At 32.5% G+C, this 18,939-nt stretch overlaps 1 protein-coding gene across 3 annotated transcripts in view; it reads left to right on the plus strand.

The window, feature by feature from the left end:
* The window catches only part of UGGT2 (UDP-glucose glycoprotein glucosyltransferase 2), a 138,251-nt gene that overhangs the window by 68,384 nt on the left and 50,928 nt on the right, over positions 1–18,939 (plus strand). For all 3 annotated transcript variants that reach the window (XM_087814271.1, XM_087814269.1, XM_087814270.1), the window contains 4 exons: positions 2,342–2,548; positions 6,080–6,211; positions 11,524–11,648; positions 16,768–16,863. In XM_087814271.1, coding sequence (XP_087670397.1) covers positions 2,342–2,548; positions 6,080–6,211; positions 11,524–11,648; positions 16,768–16,863 — 560 coding nt within the window. The remainder of the gene's footprint in view (positions 1–2,341; positions 2,549–6,079; positions 6,212–11,523; positions 11,649–16,767; positions 16,864–18,939) is intronic.

Raw genomic sequence — 18,939 nt, forward strand, 5'->3', positions numbered from 1 at the left:
ATGTGCCCTGACCGGGAATCGAACCTTGATCGCCTGGATCCTAGTTCGACGCTCAACCGCTGAGCCAAGCCCGACTGGGCTAGAAAAAATATTTTTAGCATAATAATTCACCTCAGAGGAGGGGCTCAAAGGAAATAAAGCAGAACGTGACAAAACTTCAATGAAAAGCAGACAAAACCATGAATGATAGTATGAAATTTTAGCACACCTCTCTCAGTAACAAGTAGAACAAGTACAGGAAAAATCCATAGAGATGTGTAGAAGATTCAAAAAGCAAGATAATCAAACTTGACCTAATGTACATGATAGAAAAGTACAAAATGAATAGTATATGTTCTTGGAAAGTGCAGATGTAATATTTAAAAACATTTGTAGATGCTAGGCTATAAAGCAAGTCTCATAAAATTTTGAAGGATCAAAATCATACAGAAGTGTATTCTCTGACCACAGTGTAATTAAGTTAGAAATCAAAAACAAACAAAACTAGAATATCTGTATATTTGAAAATTAAGAAATGTTTCTGTGTAAATTGTTGATACAAAACCGCATATTTGAAAGTATTTTTGAAATGAATGAAAATTTGAATGACACTAAAACTTGACAATTACAACTAAATCTGTGCAATTCATAAATATGTAAAAAGAAAGGGTGTAATATCAGTTATCTAAGCACAAATCTTGACATTTAAAAATAGCAACTTAAACGTTTATCAAAGAAAGGAAAGGAAAAGTTAAAGATAAAAACAAGAAGTAATGAAATAGTAAAGGTCCGCAAAACCAAAAGTTAGTTCTTTGAAAAGATTAATAGACTGGATAAAATACCTGGTAAAACTGTTCAAGAAAAATGGAGAAGCAGACCCAAACATTCAGTGCCATGACTGAAAGAGATGTCAGTCAGGATCCTGTGGACATAGTAATGGTAGGAAGAAGATGTTTTTAATTATTGAAGGAATTAAATCTGTAATTTAAAGAAGTACTCAAAATAGAAAACCCCAGACTCATTTGATCACATTAGTACAAACTATACCAAGCACTAGTCTAACACAAAATGTTTTCCAGAGAATAGAAAAATTAGCAGTACATCCCAACTCATTTTACAAGATCATCATTACTTCAAATCCAAATCTCTAAAAAGGCATTATAAAGAATGGAAAACTCTAGGCCCATCTTATTTATGAACATAGATACAAAAATCCTAAACCAGTGAAGAACAGAATAAACAGAAACCAGGAGGGAAAATTTTAAATTGTCATGTTTCTAAATTGTTTATACAGAAAATACATATAAATAGATGCATAAATTATTAGAATTAATTCTTTAGTTTAACCAAGTTGCTGAATAAACAGGTCAATATATAAGAATTAACTTTTAGGAACTGCAACAAAAAAGAAATGCATTTTAAATGAAGATATCACTTATAATAGTATCAAAAATTTCAAGTACTAGGACTAAATGTAACAAAGTAAATTTATGACTTTTGCCAAAATATTGAGAGAAAATTCAGGAGTTATACATGAATGGAGAGATAGACCATAATTATGAATGGAAGGACTCAATGTTGTAAGATGTTAGTTCCCCCAAGATTGATGTGTAGCTTCAGAGCAATTCTAATATGAATCTCAGCAGTTTTTATGGAAATCGTCAAGTCTATTCTCAAATTTATATAGTGATTCAAAGCACCAAGAATAGCTAAATTACTCTTAAAGAAGAGGAAAGTGGGATAATTGGTCTGGTGGATATAAAGATCTTTTATAAAGCTATAAAATTGAAGACAATTTCATAGAATAGAAAAATAGAGCAATGGAAAAAGAATAGAGAATGCAGAAACAGACTCATGCATACATTACACTTGATGATTTTAAAGTCAGAGAAGATTTCTAAAACAACACAAAACCCAGTATCCATGAGTTAAAATACCAATAAACTGAACTACATTAAAAATTAAGGACTATTTTTGTCAGAAGATACCATCAAGAGAATGAAAAAGCAGACCACAAAAAAGCAGAAGTTATCTCTATTTCTTGACCTGGATGATAGTTTTATGGGTTAATTTGCTAACCCCTACATTTTTGTTTTGTATTTTTATTTATTTCACAGACATGCATACACAAGAAAAGGTTAAACAAAGTATTGCATTATCAAATAAAGAGGTGCAGCTGTTGGAGTTACTAAAATGATTGTTTTTAGGCTATTTCAGTGATAGGCCACCTTCAATAGTCAACATAGAATTTGACAGTGAAAGATGTTGTATGGTAAAGTATAAATTTGATTGGAAAGAAAAAAGTTCAACTGTAAAAAGGTATGTAAGATACAGATCTTTTTCATCTATAAATGTTTTGCAGAAAACAACTTTTCGTAGTCGGTTGGGCGTTATTTATAATCCTACATCAAAAATAAATGAAGAGAACACAGCTATTTCTAGAGGAATTTTGGCAGCTTTTCTTACACTGAAAAACAACTTTTTGGGAAACTTTCTCAGGAAACTGGCAAGGGAAGAAACTGCTACAGCTATTTACTCTGGAGATAAAATTAAAACATTCCTTACTGAGGTCAGTAGCTGTTTGTTTGAAATAAGTATGTATTGAATATTTTAAAAATATAAGTCTGTGTGCTTAGACATAGCATGTTACTGAAAAACGTCAGTTAAATATAATCATTTGGGGTAACATATTTTTTTAAATGGGAAAAGATAAATGTTAAATGATATGATTTTGCATAGAGGCATTTAACAAATTAGATTTCATATATTTCATAACAAATTAGATTTAAACTACTACTTCATGATCTTTAAAGTTGATACCATTCCAGTTAAGATATGTACTTAAGGATTGGGAGTTGAAGGGCTATGTAAATAATCCTCAGGTATTTCACTGAAGGAGTCCAGTATGAGGGAAATGAAGGAGTCCAGTATGATAGAAGATGATCTTCTGGAAGAAAGTTTTACTAATTCACTCAAAAAATATTGATTGTCTGCCAGACAATGGAGATACACTTGTGAACAAGGCAGATAGAGTTCCTGTTCGTGTGGAGCTTACATGGTAGTGGAAAAGACAGGCTAAGTAAGTGGTATTGGAAAAATAAAGAAACATAAGGTAGGTAGTTCGAGGGATGCTCTTTTAGCTGGAGTGGTCAGGAAAGGTATTTTTGAAGAGGTTACATTTGGACAGAGCTCTGAAGGAAATAAGATATCAAGCCCTGGAAAGTCTGTGAGGAGAATGTACCAGGTTCAGGAACGTAGCAACTCTAAAGGCTTGATACAAAGACAGGATTGCCAGGCTTGAGATATAGGCAGAAGATCATTTTGACCAAAATATAGAGGATATGGAGAGTACTAGCATATGAGGTCAGAAAAATAACCCCAGGTATTTCAAGTACTTGTAGGCCATAGTAAGGAATTGAAATTTTTTCTGGATATAATGGTAAGTCATTGAGGAATCGTGAAGAGGTGAATAACCTTTAAAAAGATGACTCTGGAAACCTTGTAAAGATTTGATAGTAGGTAGACAAGAGTGGAAATAGAATGAACATTTAGAATGCTATTGCATTTCTTGCCTATAATCCAGGCAAGAAATAATGGTATCTTGGACTAGATAGTAGTGGTGGAGATGGTAAAATGGTTGATAAATAATATTTGTTATGGTCAATAGGATTAGTTGATCAATTGTATGTTACATGTGAAGATAATAGGCTAGGATTTTGGCTTGAACAGCTAGACTTAATGGTGGTGTCTTTTTTTTTTTTTTTTTTTTTGAGATGAGGAAGTCTAGATTGAAGAGAAGATTTGGACACATAGGGGATCAAGAGCTAAGTTTTGTGCATGTTAAGTTGCAGATGCCTATTGGACATTCAGGTGGAAATGTTGAGTTGACAGTAGAGTAAATGAGTGTAGAAATCAGTGAAGGGTTGGAAAGTCAGTTTAAGGATGATCAACATTATATGTAATTTCAAGCTAAAAAACTGAATGAGAAGCCTCAAAAGTGAGGGTGAGATAGAGAACAGAGGGGTTGCAAGATAAGCCCTGGAACAATCCAAAATATAGAGGAACACAAGGAAAGGATGATCCTGTAAAGGAGACAGAAGAGCCAATGAGTTAGGTAGATAACCAGGAGAGTACAGTATCCTGGAATCTAAATGGAGAATGTATTTCAAGGAGGGAATGATCACCTATGCCAGATGTTTCTGAAATCCAGCTTCATAACTGACCACTTTATCTGTTGAGGTGGTCATTGGTGACTTTCATAAGAATAGTTTCAGTAGAGTGATAAACATAAAAGTGAACTAGATTCAAGAGAAAATGAGAACACAGGAAACAGAGACAGCAAGTGTAGTTCTTTTAAAGAACTTATACATGGAAGAGAAGTATTCTGTAGGCAGAATAGGACTTGAGATCAAGTAAGAATTTCTAAATTTGGGAGATGTCACTTCTTTGTATGCTAATGGAAACAATCTATCCAAATAATGAGAAAGGAGATATATACTGAGGGGAGCAATGTTCTTGAGTAGATAAGAGGTGCTGAGATCCAATGGACAGTGTTAAGTGTTGGTCTTAAGAACAGGAATCATTAATCCATTTTAACGAGCAGAAAGGCAGAATATATGGGTACAGGTGCAGAAGGGTAGATGTATTTGGTGGTAGCAAGATAAGTACTTCTCTTCTGATTACTTCTATTTTCAGAAGAAAGTCAGGTCATTAGCTAAGTACTAGAGTGTTAGTGGGTGCTGTTGGAGGCTTGAGGAAAGAGGAGAAAATGTCAGAATATTTTTCTGTTCTGAGAGTGAGAAAGTGAATTCAGTACATTAGTGTGGGAAGATTTCTGAGGACCCACTTGAGGTTAATGACCACAAAATGAAAGTGAGATCATCATTGGTTGCATGGTCCCCCCCCCCCCCATCTTTATTAACACTGTTGGGTCCAATTGCAGAAGAGTAGAGTTGTATTTATCCAGAGTTGGGTTTTTTCCAGGAGAATATAACTGACAGGAAGCAGTCAAGGGAACTGAGCATGGAAGGTTGATGTTACAGTAAAGGATTCCAGGGTATAATATGGATGAGAGGAAAATTATGATATGGGAAGTACAATGGACAATAAATAAGTGGTAGGGTCAGTGGACTGAAAGTGTTGAGTAATGCTTGGTCTGGTGACACTGGAATGAATGAGCTGGAAGGTCAGGAGCTTGTGGTCAGAGAGGGGGTAATTGAGATAGAGATTTTAGAAGTAAGGAGATCTAGGGCTGCACTATCCAGTATTGTAGTCACTAGCTACATGTAGCTATTTTAAACTTAAGTTAAACTTTAAATTCAGCTCCTCAGTCATACTAGCCACATTTCCAGGGCTCAGTAACCATTTGTGGCTGTGACTACTATATTGGACATTGCAGGGGAAACTTTTCTATCATCCCAGGTGCACCTGGGAATGTGTTAGAAGTTCCGAATGTAAGGCTCCACGCTAATCTGCTGAGGGAGAATCTATATTTTAACAAGGCACTAAAGTGATTTGTATACACATTAATGTTTGATAAGTACTGATACGGAAAAGTATGTCCTAGTATGACGATGTAAGGAACTTAATTGTGATTTATTTTCTGTGCATGTCCATATATTTTATGACTCTGACCATAGATTACTTTGTGTTTCTGAAGTTAAATGCTCTGTTTCTAAGTTGATTTTGTGGGGTTAGTATGATGGGGTAAGATAGGTTTTTTTTATTTTAAACACTATTTTTTTATTGAGCACACCAAAATGGGGGTTACTGAGTTCAAAATTTAATAAACGTTTTATTTCTTTTCTTGAAAGTTAAATTTTATTTAAATTAATGTTCCCTAGCATTTTACTAATCAATAATCTACCTGAAATTCTCAAAGAATAAATAGCAAACAATCTACTTGTAAAAAGATATACAAATATTGTAATTGACTTGGCAAAGAAAGAGTTCAAAAAAATATGGTTTCTGAAGAAAAAACTTTTTGTCATAATTGAGTATAATTTAAATTTTACACTAATGTATTAAAATAAGCTTTGTTAAGAAAATAATTTAATATATCTACTGTTCTCGTATTCATTTTATTATTTTCATGCTTTAGGGGATGGATAAGGATGCTTTTGAGAAAAAATATAATACCGTTGGGGTGAATATTTTTCGAACTCACCAGTTGTTCTGTCAAGATGTACTTAAGCTGCGTCCCGGAGAAAGGGGTATTGTCAGCAATGGCAAAGTAAGTAGAAAAACATTTGCTCACTTTTCTCAGTGACACTATGGTACAAGGGTCTCAAACACACCTGATATAACACACACACAGAATGGTGCTCATTTGCCAGGCACACCGGACAGGTCTCAGCCAGAAGTAAATGGGTGCTTAGAAGTTTCATTTATGGCTCAGCACCTGTTACTTCATCCCTTCCCCCATTGATGAGAACATTGAATGCAAGTAAGGAAGAATGTTCTTGTGGGGATAACTTTTATTTTGTCCTCATGTAAGTACTAGAATAAACAATTTAGTAAACTACAACATCGTGATTAAAAACCACTATTACAGTAGGTGTAGAAAGTACATTGTGACATCTTGTTACTTCTTACAGCTTTCTCTACAGTTGTTTAATAACAGTATGATATTTTTGTATTGAAGTATAAAATATTAATATAACCTTTAAAAATCTATATGAAAAATCACTTCCACCATCCTAATAAAATTTATTATTAAAATTTATTGTTTCACCTTCTAACCTTTTTCTTCCCTACAGAGTTATTTCTGGTTTTCTTAAATACATCATTGTAATTTTATATCTATAATTTTATATTACACTTTTTTCTCTTAGTATATTATAAACTGATTAGAGCATCTTTATAGACACTAAGTTAGTGGATAATAGCTGCTTATTAATATATTTTAAATATGATAGCCTAATTTTATTTATCTGGAATTATTTAAGTTTTAAAAAATTGAATCTAGTGCTTAGATTTATTAAGAAGTAAATGTGTTTGATATACCTCTGCTTGAACTATCAAATTATATATTCCTAAATCATCTTCAAAGCTCTGATATACTTTTGTTTTCTTTGTCTTCTACATTTTTATGAGCTCTGTTCACCTGTGGGTTTATTCCCATATCACTATTCCCTTAAAATTATGCTTATTTATTCTTTCTTATCTGATTCGGTAAATAATAGGAATTGGAGAAGAGCAAGAAACCCATTTCCCCAAGCTTCCACAGATAAAATACATCTGCTTCAGTGTAATGGTGTTTAAGCTCACTAATTGCATTAGCTCCTAAAGGCAGTTAGACTGAGGTTCATCTGTGTACAGTGCTGTTTTATAAACTGATGACAGCAGTTGCCATTTATTATTAAATAATATAAAATATAGGGTGGGGCAAACATAGGTGTACAGTTGTTCATATGGAAAATAGTATAACAAATAATAATGCAAGAATAAACTGTGTTTCACATACTCACAATTGTAAAGCTACAATTTTAGCTTTGCCCCACCCTTTATTAATGAGTTTTCGTAGGGAGTTATGTGGAATCCCAAAGATGACATTGCTTATTCTCTAACAATTACTTTGGGAAGAAATACAGCTATTTAGAACAGTTGTAAAGTATATAACTACCTTTGGTTCTGTCAGTCATTTTAAGAAATAAAGAGGAAAATAGATTAACTCTCACTATATCTAGTACCTTGCCTTTTGATTATACATTATGAAAAACCTAAGTGTCATTGTTTAATATATTTCATATATTGGTATCAATATTAGTGATAACAAATATTAGTGATAGTTATGTTCAACTTCTCCTAGAACTATATTTTCTTTTTTTTTGAAACTGCCAAAATATTCAGATATTAATTTTTCATCTGCTGTGAACCAAACATTCTTCTAGATTTTCAGAGTATAGTAGTGAACGAACATGTTTTCATGGGCAGAGACAGATAACAAATAAGGTGTCATTTGGGCAGAGAATCAAAAGAGGTGAGGGAGTAAGCCATGTCTGGAAGAGGAATTTTCTAGGTAGAGGTAACAGTGAGTACAGAGATCCTGAGATGAGATTGTGACTGTATGTTTTAGGAATAGCAGTTACACTGAGAGTATCAGGAGAGAAGTTCAGAAAAGTTGCTGTGGACCAGATCAGTATGGTTTTATAGGCAGTTTACAATTCCTGCTTTACTCTGAATGAGGTGAGGTTCATAGTTCTGGACAGGGAGTTGACATGATCTGACCTGTGCTTTATTTGTATCTCTAGTGGCTGTTACATTGAGAATAGACTGTAGGGGGTCAGGAAACCTGGTAGAACGTATTTCAGTAGTCCAAGTGAGAGATAATGATGGCGTACACCACAGTGGCTATAGTGGAAGTAGTGAAAAGTGGGTGTGGTATATGTTTAGGAGGAAAGGTGAACAGGAATTGCTGTTAGACGTGATGTGGGGTGTGGAACTATGTAACTAGCAGAATGGAGTTGCTGTGTATTCAGGTGAGAAGGACTGCAAGAGGAGTGAGGTTCAGGAGGAGTGGAAAGGGAAACGTAGAGAATTCAGTTCTAGACATATTAAGAGTTCAGTGTTCAGTTCTGGATCTCCAGGTAGGCTTGTTGAGTTGGTAGTTGATCCTATGACCTGAATCAGGGTAGAGGTTGGGGGCTAGAAATAGTATATCAAATTATGTTGACTTTTTGTGTTGATAAATAGAAATTGTAGTTGTGATCATTCTTTTATTTATACAACCGTAGTTTGAATAGAAAAGTATACTATATCTGAAAACAAGTTCTGTGGTTTATAACTATAATGTAATATTTAGCTTATTACTCTCAGTAATAAAGCACAATAATTGCAGCAATTATGGCAGATAATTATCATTCTGAATCAAATAGTTTCATGTTTGACATAATTCTGACAGTTTATCATTAATCTTCATTCTGAACCTGTCCAAATGTTTACATTAGAATTGGAACATATTCAAAATTAAAATTATGAATGATCAAAACTGGAACCAATCGTACTTTTTTCATTTTCATTTTTTTATTTTTCAATTACAGTTGACATTCAATATTATATTAGTTTTAGATGTACAGCATAGTGGTTTGACATTTATATAACTTATGAAATGATCTCCACAATCAGTCTAGTACCCACCTGACATAATACATCATTACTACAATATTATTGAGTGTATTCTCTATACTGTACTTTACATGCCGGTGATTATTGTGTAACTGCCAATTTGTACTTCTTAATCCCTTCACCTTTTTCACTCTGTTCTTTAACCTCCTCCCATCTGGCAACCAACAATGATACTTTCTTACTGCATGCTAAAGAATTAAAAATTTATCTACTTTAATATCAAATAAAACCCTAAAAAATGCTGTTACTATAATTACAATATTTTGATCATACTACATATTTACAAATTGCTGAAAGACATGGGGTAGTAGAGAATAGGGAAACAAGCAAGGCCTTTTTTTTTCCTTAAGCTAGATAAGTCTGGACAAAGCTAGACAAATATATCACCTCTGTGAGGCTTGGTTTCTTCATTTGTACACTGGGAATGGGAATAGTATGGTTTATAGAGTTGTCAGATTAAGTATACTTTTATACATAAAGCACATAGAACAGCCCAAGACACTGAGTAGATTTTCAGTCAATATTCACTCCTGTTTTCTCTTTAAATATTTGAAGGCTGTCATGGGATACCGTGGGTACATTTGTAGATTGATTTGTGGTGCACCTGATGAGAATCAGTATAGAATTAAGACCAGTTGATCAAACTTCCATGAGTGGAGAGAGATTTTTAGCTCAGTGTGTGGATGAGCACTCTCAAGAGTTTTCTAGAATTCTAATAAGCTGTCAAAAGAGGTAATGCCATTTCTATTATAGCAGTTATTCTGTATAACTGAAAAATCACATTTCTAAAATGTTGTAAAGAAGATTTAAGCACAAGATAGGTTTTATTGTACCAATGCATGATTTTCAAGTTTAATATTCCTTTTCCCAACATGGACATGATGTGATTTTATACTATTTAAGTTACTTTGATTCACAAATATCATATTAACTCTAAGTAGAAGAACTGAAGACACAAAAGAATCAAGTTTCTCCTAGGTCTTTGATGCTGGACTTAACATAAGTGAAACAGAGATCAGTAAAAGCAGCCGTCTTGTTAATTCCTTAAAAAATAATTTGAGGTTTTATTTTCTTATTGTGTGCTATTAACAAAACTGCTTGAGTCACTAGAGGTGCTATAGATAAAATTTCAACTATTTTCTAGGCCTCTCCTATTCGTAGTCCAAAGCATACAACTTTGAAAGTGCTTTCAAAGTTATCTTAAAAATGATACAAAATCTTAAGGTGATGATATGTTTATATGTATACTCTTAGTTTTATAGTATCCATTTTTTAATTTTTTATTTTTTCTCAGATAACATGAAACCAGTGCATTTTTATTATTATTTTTGTTGTTCAAAATATTACAGATGTCCCTTTTTCTCCCCATTGACCCCTTCACCTTCCTCCCCATTCCCTCACCACACCATTGTTTGTGTCCTTGGGTTATACATACACGTATATAAATTCTTTGGTTAATCTCTCCCTTCCCCCACCCCCTGCCTTCCCTCTGAGACTCAAGAGCCATGTTTTATGTTTAAGGTGAAAGACGATATCACCTGTGACATGGGCAAAAAAGAAAGATTCAAGAACTATACTTCATTAGGTTTTAGAAATTATTAACTGCAGAAGCAGATGAAGGGGAAGTGAGGAAATACTGTAACCATTTCATTCTGATCTTTTTACTAAGAAAAAAATATTCTACTTGACATATTTTCTGGTTGTCATTGAGTACAACTGTTTAATGCATAAGGCTATCTCAGGTCCACCTTCTGCATCAGGGTTTGTGTTCATAATAGTATGGTGATTGCATGTATTAGTTTTCTTAGAAAATGCTAATGGTAGTAGAATTGGTGGTAGTTGTGATGGAATAACCATCTTGAGAAATTAGATATGTGGCAGTTTGACAGCTAACCCCTCTGTAAACCTTTAACTGGTTTAAAGCTAGTCTACATGACCATGCTGAGAGCTCCAAACCATTTATCCATCAGTTACGTGAAGACTGGTTAGTATTATTAAGTAATTATGTGGTTTGTCCCTTGGTTTTTACTCTTTTATGCCTTGCTTATATATTAATGTTTACTTGTATGGACTACAGTTTATAGATAAACAAAATAAAATTGAAATTAAAAGATTTATGAAATAGCTCATTTACTTGAGAATGAAAAGTCTTAGGTTTTTGGAAGCATTATATTTCAAAGTAAAACTTTCAAATGGAAATAATTTGCTACTTTTTGTTACTTTAATTTTGGTGTTTATGCAAATGTTATTTCTCTTCTTTTTTATCCCAGTGGGTTTAGTAAATGGTGGGATTGATGGCCACCATCTGTTTAGTCTCTAACTGATTTTTGCTTAAAGAAATATCTATTTCATGAAAAAATATTTCATGAAATAACTGTTATCTTCTAGAAGATATACAGTAACTGCTTTTATTTTAAGTTCTTAGGACCTTTAAATGAAAATTTCTGTGAAGAAGATTTCTTCTTATTGGAAAAGATAACATTTACTAACTTAGCAGAGAAAATTAAAGGCATTGTTGAAAATATGGCAATCAACTCAAAAAAGTAAGTATTTAAAATCATAGAGCAATTCATTTCCGGGTTTGGTATTTTCCATCTCATTCCTTTTTTGTTTTTAAGATTAGAAAATGTTTCAATACATACACAAGTTAAGATAGAACAAAAGACATATAGAGAATATAAAGAAATAATAAAAGACATCCATTTACTCCCTATCACCAAACCATCAATGTTAATGTTTTGTTTCATTTGCCTTGAATCTTACTGTTTTTCTGTCTACCCCACTCATCCCAATCTCCTCCCTTCCCAAGAGGCAACCATTTTCCTAAACATTTTCCTAAAGGTTGTGTATCTGACACCCATATTCATGGTTTTGCTTTTGCTTTATATGTAAATACACATAATCAGTTTTGATTGTGTTGGATGCCTTGACTTCTTTAGAGAAATGCTCTTACACAATAGACTCCTTTTGCTTTATCCACGTTCATTGATGCAGAGCTTCCTCATTCATTTGAACTCTTCTTAGGATTTCATTTTATGAATATACTGAGGTTCATTTCTACGATCCATTACTGAAGTACAGTTAACTTGGTTTTAGTTTTTTACTATTACAGAAGTGCTATAATGAACCTGCTTAATGTCTCCTCATGTAATGTGTGAGTTTAGAGTAGAGGAGTGTGTTTATTGGGTTGTAGGATATGCTTCTTTTCAACTTTACCAGATATTGCTAAATTTTGTCTTTCAAAGTAGTTGGAACAATCAATACTCCCACTAGAAATGTATGAATTCCTGTTTCCCCAAATCCTCACCAATACTTGGTGTTATCTGACTTGTTAATTTTTCCTGTCTGATGGATGTGAAATTGTATCTTGTATTAATTTGCATTTCTTTGAGCTCTACTGTAGTTGAGTATCTGCTCATATTATTATTTTCACTCATGTTTGTTCTTCTGTAAAATACCTGTTCATATCTTTTATGTGATTATCTGTTGGGTTATTTTCTCCTGTTAGTGATTTGTAAACATATTGTTTATGATTCTGTATATTAATCTTTATCAATTGTATGTTCTACAAGTATAATATTTGTTTGTGACTTGACTATTTACTTTTTTTATTATAAAATGTTACCATATATAGAGAGATTTTCTATTTTAATGAAAAAATAGTATCAGAGTTGTTCATTCATAGTTTATCTATGATCTGAGAGAGAGAGAGAGAGAGGAGGAGGTATAAGAATTTTCCTTAGTCTGAGTTTGTGAAGATGTTATCTTTTATTTTCTTCTAAAAGTTTTGCTTTTTTTCTGATTTATATCTTTAGTTCTTCTTGGATTTTTACATTGTTCCCTGGTCTGTTGCCTCATGTCAATCCCACACTCTGGTTACCACAGCTTTAAAATAAATTTTGATAGCAGATAGGAAAAACTCCCCCTTGTGCCTCATCTTTAAAATTGTTTTGACTATTTTTTTGCCCTTTGCTTTGCAGTGTAAATATGATTAGAACCAGCATAATAAGTTCTACCCAAAACACTCCTGGAACTTTTATGGGAATTTATTTGAATCTATAGATTAGATTAAGGAATTGTGATCTTTATATAATATTGAATTATTGTACTTATAAAATACATGTATATTATTTATATGTAGCTATACAAATATACACATATATTTATAATATAAATAATATTTGTAATATATGCAGTGTATAATTTTTATGTAAGTATACATGTTAATATGTAGATAGATAGACACACTTATTTGGTGTGTATTTTTAAGGGAGGTCTTCAGTAAAGCTTCAATTTTCTTCCATGAAATCTTGCCTTTTTTTTTAGATTTCCCCCCCTAGTATTTTACAATTTTAGCTCAGATTGTAAATGCTGTATTTTATATTATATTTTTAAATTATTATTTTTTGCTAGTTTACAGAAACAGTATTGAGCTTCTATATTAATCTTCCTTGCTGGACTCTTATTTTTGTAACATTTTGTCTAATATTAGAGCTCATGTCAATTGTGAATTATAAGAGCTTTGTTCCTTAACTTCCAGTTTTTAAATCTCTGATTTATGTTGGCCTTTCTTTTATTTTAGTTTGCTCGGTTTAGTGAGGGATATATTTATTTTACTGGTTTTTTCATATATGTAGATCTAGGACATGATAGGCTCTTAATTGTTTTTTGTTTGCTTTTATCAATTTTAGTTCTTTATTGTATCTTTTTAATCTGTGTATTTATAAACCTCTCGATTTGGATTCTTAGCTTATTAATACCAGATTTTTTTCCTTTACATATCCTTAAATTACAGGCTTGAATTTTTTCTCTAAACACTTATTAGCTGTATTACATAAGTTTTGATAATATTTCATTATGGTATTTATTTTTCCTAATTTTGTTAAGGCAAAATTAATTTTTATAATTGTTTCATACTTTTTAATAACATTTTCTCTAATTGTGTGGAAGATTTTAGGTGTGTCTATTAGATTGAACTTTTTTTTCACATCAAAATACTGAATTTTTCTTTGTTTTATCTGTCAGTTACTAAAAGAACTTTGTTAAACACTACCATTAGAATTGTGGATATATTATTTAATTTTTGTATTCTTGTTTTAAATATTTTGAGCTATATATTGTTATGTATACCCTGATTCAGAATTATCTTTCTAGTAAATTATTCCTTTCATCATTATATAAATTACTTCTTTCCTAATAATGACTTTGTCTTAAAGTTTATGAGGTCTGGTATTTAAGCCATGTCGACATTCTTTTTGGATATTTTTCTGTTATATTTTTATTCTTTACTTTCATTGTATCCATGCATCTTAAAGCATATAGGTAGGTATTGGGGGTGGTTATCTTTCTTTCTTTTTTGTTTTTAAGTTTTATTATTGTTTAAAATATTACAGATGTCCCTTTTTCTCCCCAATGACCCATTCCACCCCATTCCTTCCCCCTCCCCAGTCTCTCTCCCCACCATTGTCCATGTCCTTGGGTTGTGTATATATGCACATAAATTCTTTGGTTACTCTCTCCCCCTCCCCCCACCTGCCCTCCTCCATGGATGGACCTGGAGAATATTATGCTAAGTGAAATAAGCCAGGCAGCGAAAGACAAATATCACATGATTTCGCTTATACGTGGAATCTAAAGAACTTAATAAACTGATAAACAGAATCGATTCAATGACATGGAAGCATAGATGAGACTGATGAATGTCAGGGGGTGGTTATCTTTCTTTTGGGGGGGGATTGGTCATCTTTTCAGAGCTAAAGTTCTGATTCTTACTCTTGAATACAGAATTCCGATCCAGATCAAACTGATGTCCTTAATTTATTCTTCAGGAAATGATATTTTTAAAAAATTTATCATTTAGTAAGTAATGTTAAAAGAAAATTACAAATGTGTGTAAAGTAGTAAAGTAAGGGCTTTTCTACAGTGAAGAGATAATACCCATAGTTATTTTCACATGCAGTAAAGCAAAAAGAAAACTTTAGAAAGCAAAAAAAATTTATAATTTTACAGTTTAATAATATAGGACTAATATATGTTTAAAAACATATAATTCAGTAATTATGTGATGAATGTTATAAATATAATTTAAAATTTCAGAGCTAATTTTTTAAACCTTGTTTGGTAATACATATATATATATATATATGTATTACTAAACAAGGTTTAAAAATATATATATATATATATATAATGTAAGTATAGTTTAAAGTAGGTTTGGGAAGCTATTTTAGCCACTTTAAAGCTGCATTTCAAGCCAAAACCACCACCAAAAATCAATAACATTAAACTATAACAACATCCCCTCTAATTGTCTTAAGCTGTTAGATGCATAGGAATAATGCTAAACAAGCTGTATTTTAATTAGAATAAATTCACATTCACTTAAATCTAAACATATGTTAAAGGTTTGCATTCTTATTATTATGCTTTTCAAGAGTTATTTAATGAGGTAGGTAGAACTCTGAATGCCAAAAACAGAAACCTTGGAACCCTTATCCCGAGGAGCACATGAAATCTATTTCTCTAATGGGATGATTATAACTAGTTCTGTCCTGAGAGTTGTCTCCAGTTCTGAAGCAGTAGGTGCTGAGTTTCTAGTGCCCTTTCCCTTCTTTAGTTCAAAGTACTTTTCAAAACGAGAAAAATTGACCTGGAGAGCTGAAAATTTGGCAGAGAATTAAGAACAGGTTATTTGGCCACAAAGATTTTTCTTTGTTCATCTGTGCTCTTCTCAGTACATATGTACTACTTACGCAGTCAGCCCAGTTTAAGAAGAATGGGGGGCATAAATATTCCCTCCATTGTGCCTACAGTGTTGTTTACTAGAGACTATGTGTCCAGTAAGTAACTTTAAGAGAGTTTAGTAACATAGGTTATGATTTTGCTTAATTAATTTAATATATGTTTATTAAGTGGCCATTAAATGCAGTGCTCTGTGAAAAATATGGTAGGTGTTATGAATAGAAACCCACTTTTAGCATAAAATCTTGAGTTTCAGGAACTTACATTCTGGTAAACAATGATATAGTAGAGAGAGACTGACAAGATTCTTGACTACTCCCTCCCTTCCTGCCTTCCTTCCTTTCTCCTAAGGAAGACTTCTGTAAATTTTAGCCAGAACATTCTATCCCAACATATCCTTGAATATATAATACATTTTCTCCATCATAGATTTTCAAATTTGGTTATATTTAATCTAGGTATTTATTTTGTGCATTCTTAGTTTTCAAACTAATTAAAAGCCATAGAAATATGGGCTTCTTAACTATATTAAAAACTATTTGAAAGTAGATATCCCATTATTTACTTTTTGTTTTTTCTCCCCTTCTTTCTTTGCTGTGTGGGCCCCAGTGCTTAGACATATAACCAGCACTCAGCTGAATGATTCACCACATTTCTGTAGACTCTGTTGAAAACACTACTTAATAAGTGTTTGAAGATCATATCAATCACAAGAAAAAAGGTGATTTTAAAAGCAAGTCATCCTATTTTAAACTGACAAATTCTATTTAGTAGCAAGTCTAGAAGAAAAATCATTTATATGAAGTTTATCCTTTGGAAGTATTTTAAATTAAATTCCCCCTCCCTGGAGTATTAATTGTGACACAAATATGGACATTTCTCTTCCTGAAAACTCATACATTGTTTATCTTGTTTATCTAGCAAGAGTGACCTTGTTATGAAAGTTGATGCCCTTGTTTCCTCTTTGCCTACACCTGAGTCTCGTTATAATGTTGCATTTTTAAAAGAGAATCACAGGTAAGAATGTAATGGTGCTGTGCTTTTTCTGTCACTGAGTCCTGTATCCAATTATGGTTTCCATTTCTATTCATAATATGGCAAAAGTAAAGAACTGAAAGTTCTATGTTAGAGAATAAATGTATTTGAAAAGAATTCCTGTTAAGTGTGTATTGTGGTATATAAAGGATGATATATATAAGATATATATATAGGATTTCAAGTGAATTATATCAAGTATGACTTGTTTTGTCTTTCATGCTCAGGATCATATATTATATCAAGTATGACTTGTTTTGTCTTTCATGCTCAGGATCATATGGAATTTTTGCAATATCTTGGTATAATTATTATACATAGTATCTTTGTATTCCCAATTACTAAAGAATTCTGATTAATAAAATGTAGACATATACAACAACAGCATGTCCCAAAATGTGTTCTGTGGAACATATGAACTCTGAGATGTTGATGGATATAGTCTGAGGGAAAATATGCCCTCTGGTCAAGTAAGTTTAGAGAACACTGCATCATTGGGGGGGGGGGGGGGGGGATTTTCAGTCAGGTTCATTTTTGGTAAATTCAGCAGTTGAATAACTTATTTATCCATGGAAGACTTTTTGTTAAAAATTTATTATGTCGCACCGCTGGGCTTGGCTCAGCGGCTGAGCATCGACCTAGGATCGAGGAGAACGCGGTTCGATTCCCAGTGAGGACACATGCCCAGGTTGCAGGCTTGACCCCCACTTGGGGGTGTGCAGGAGGCAGCCGATCAATGACTCTGTCATCAATGATGTTTGTATCTCTCTCTCCCTCTCCCATCCCCTCTCTGAAATCAATAAATATATCTTTTTTAAGAAAATTTATCTAATAAAAATTAGGTTTCTGAAGGTAGCCATCAGAGAAATACTGTTTTAGAATAGGAAACTGGTCTATAATTTTCACTTTGAAATTTGAAATAAAACTCATCAAGCTCCATCTACATACACAAAATTATCTGTGTCCCTAGAAGGGAACCTTTTTCTGTTGTTTTTAATTAAGGACCACTTAGAATTGCAGGAAAAATCAATTAGACATTATGTAACTAAACTATAGTCGTATTTTATTGTTTGATATTATTCTCTTCACCCTCCTGTAAAACTAAATTGACAAAATTACTTTATCATAAACTTAAAATGGCTGACACCGTAAGTTTTCTGATCTTATGGTTGATGCAGTCTTAATGTTGCTTGTATTTACTATTAGAAGATAAAACATGCGTTAGCTCTGGAAAGTCTGTCTTTTGAAATGTCTTCACACATGTATAGTATTTTTTTCCTTTTTATTGAATTTATTGGGGTGACACTGGTTAACAAAATTATACACGTTTCAGGTGCACACATGTATAGTGGTATTCTCAGGCAACAATACTTTCTAAAGAGAAATCAGACACTATTGTGAGTGAAGTTTTTATATTTTTCAAATACTGAGATTCAATACTTTTAGGTATTTTAAACACATCCAATGGAATTCTTTCTACAAAATTTTGATTTCTTAAATACTATGTGCTGAAATAACTCAACACAAATTATTAAAACTGTCATTGTAAATGTTAGTCACTGTACTTTTCCCATTAAGTTATATTATACTTAGGAATTTTGATATGTTTGGAACTATTTACTCTTACATTAAGTGTCTGACACATTTGATCTTTTATAGTTTATTGTTGTGGTCTCCTTTCTTTCTGTAGATCTCACATCTGTCAGTGTCCTGCTGCTTTTAAGCCTACTGTCTTATTTATGTAGAGGGATGGATATAGTGTAAGTTTGTGACAGTGGTTTACAATTCCCCAATTTTTTTTCTGTTTATTTCTGGGGATTGGAATTCTGACTCATACAACCTCACAGAACTGACAGTAGTTTGAGGGGGGAAAAGTTAAAGTAAGAGTGAATAGATGCGTACCTTACCCATAATATGTTATAAAGCATACAGAAAGTGACCAGTAAGTTTACAAAATTTTCACCAAAACAACTAAAGGAATTAATCATTGTAGATGGCCTCTATAATTTAAAACATCTGATTTGTAGCCCTTACCTTTTAGCAGTAATTATCCAGCAG

The sequence above is a fragment of the Miniopterus natalensis genome, chromosome 2, assembly GCF_054644295.1.
Source record: "Miniopterus natalensis isolate mMinNat1 chromosome 2, mMinNat1.hap1, whole genome shotgun sequence".
NCBI classification, from domain to species: domain Eukaryota; kingdom Metazoa; phylum Chordata; class Mammalia; order Chiroptera; family Miniopteridae; genus Miniopterus; species Miniopterus natalensis.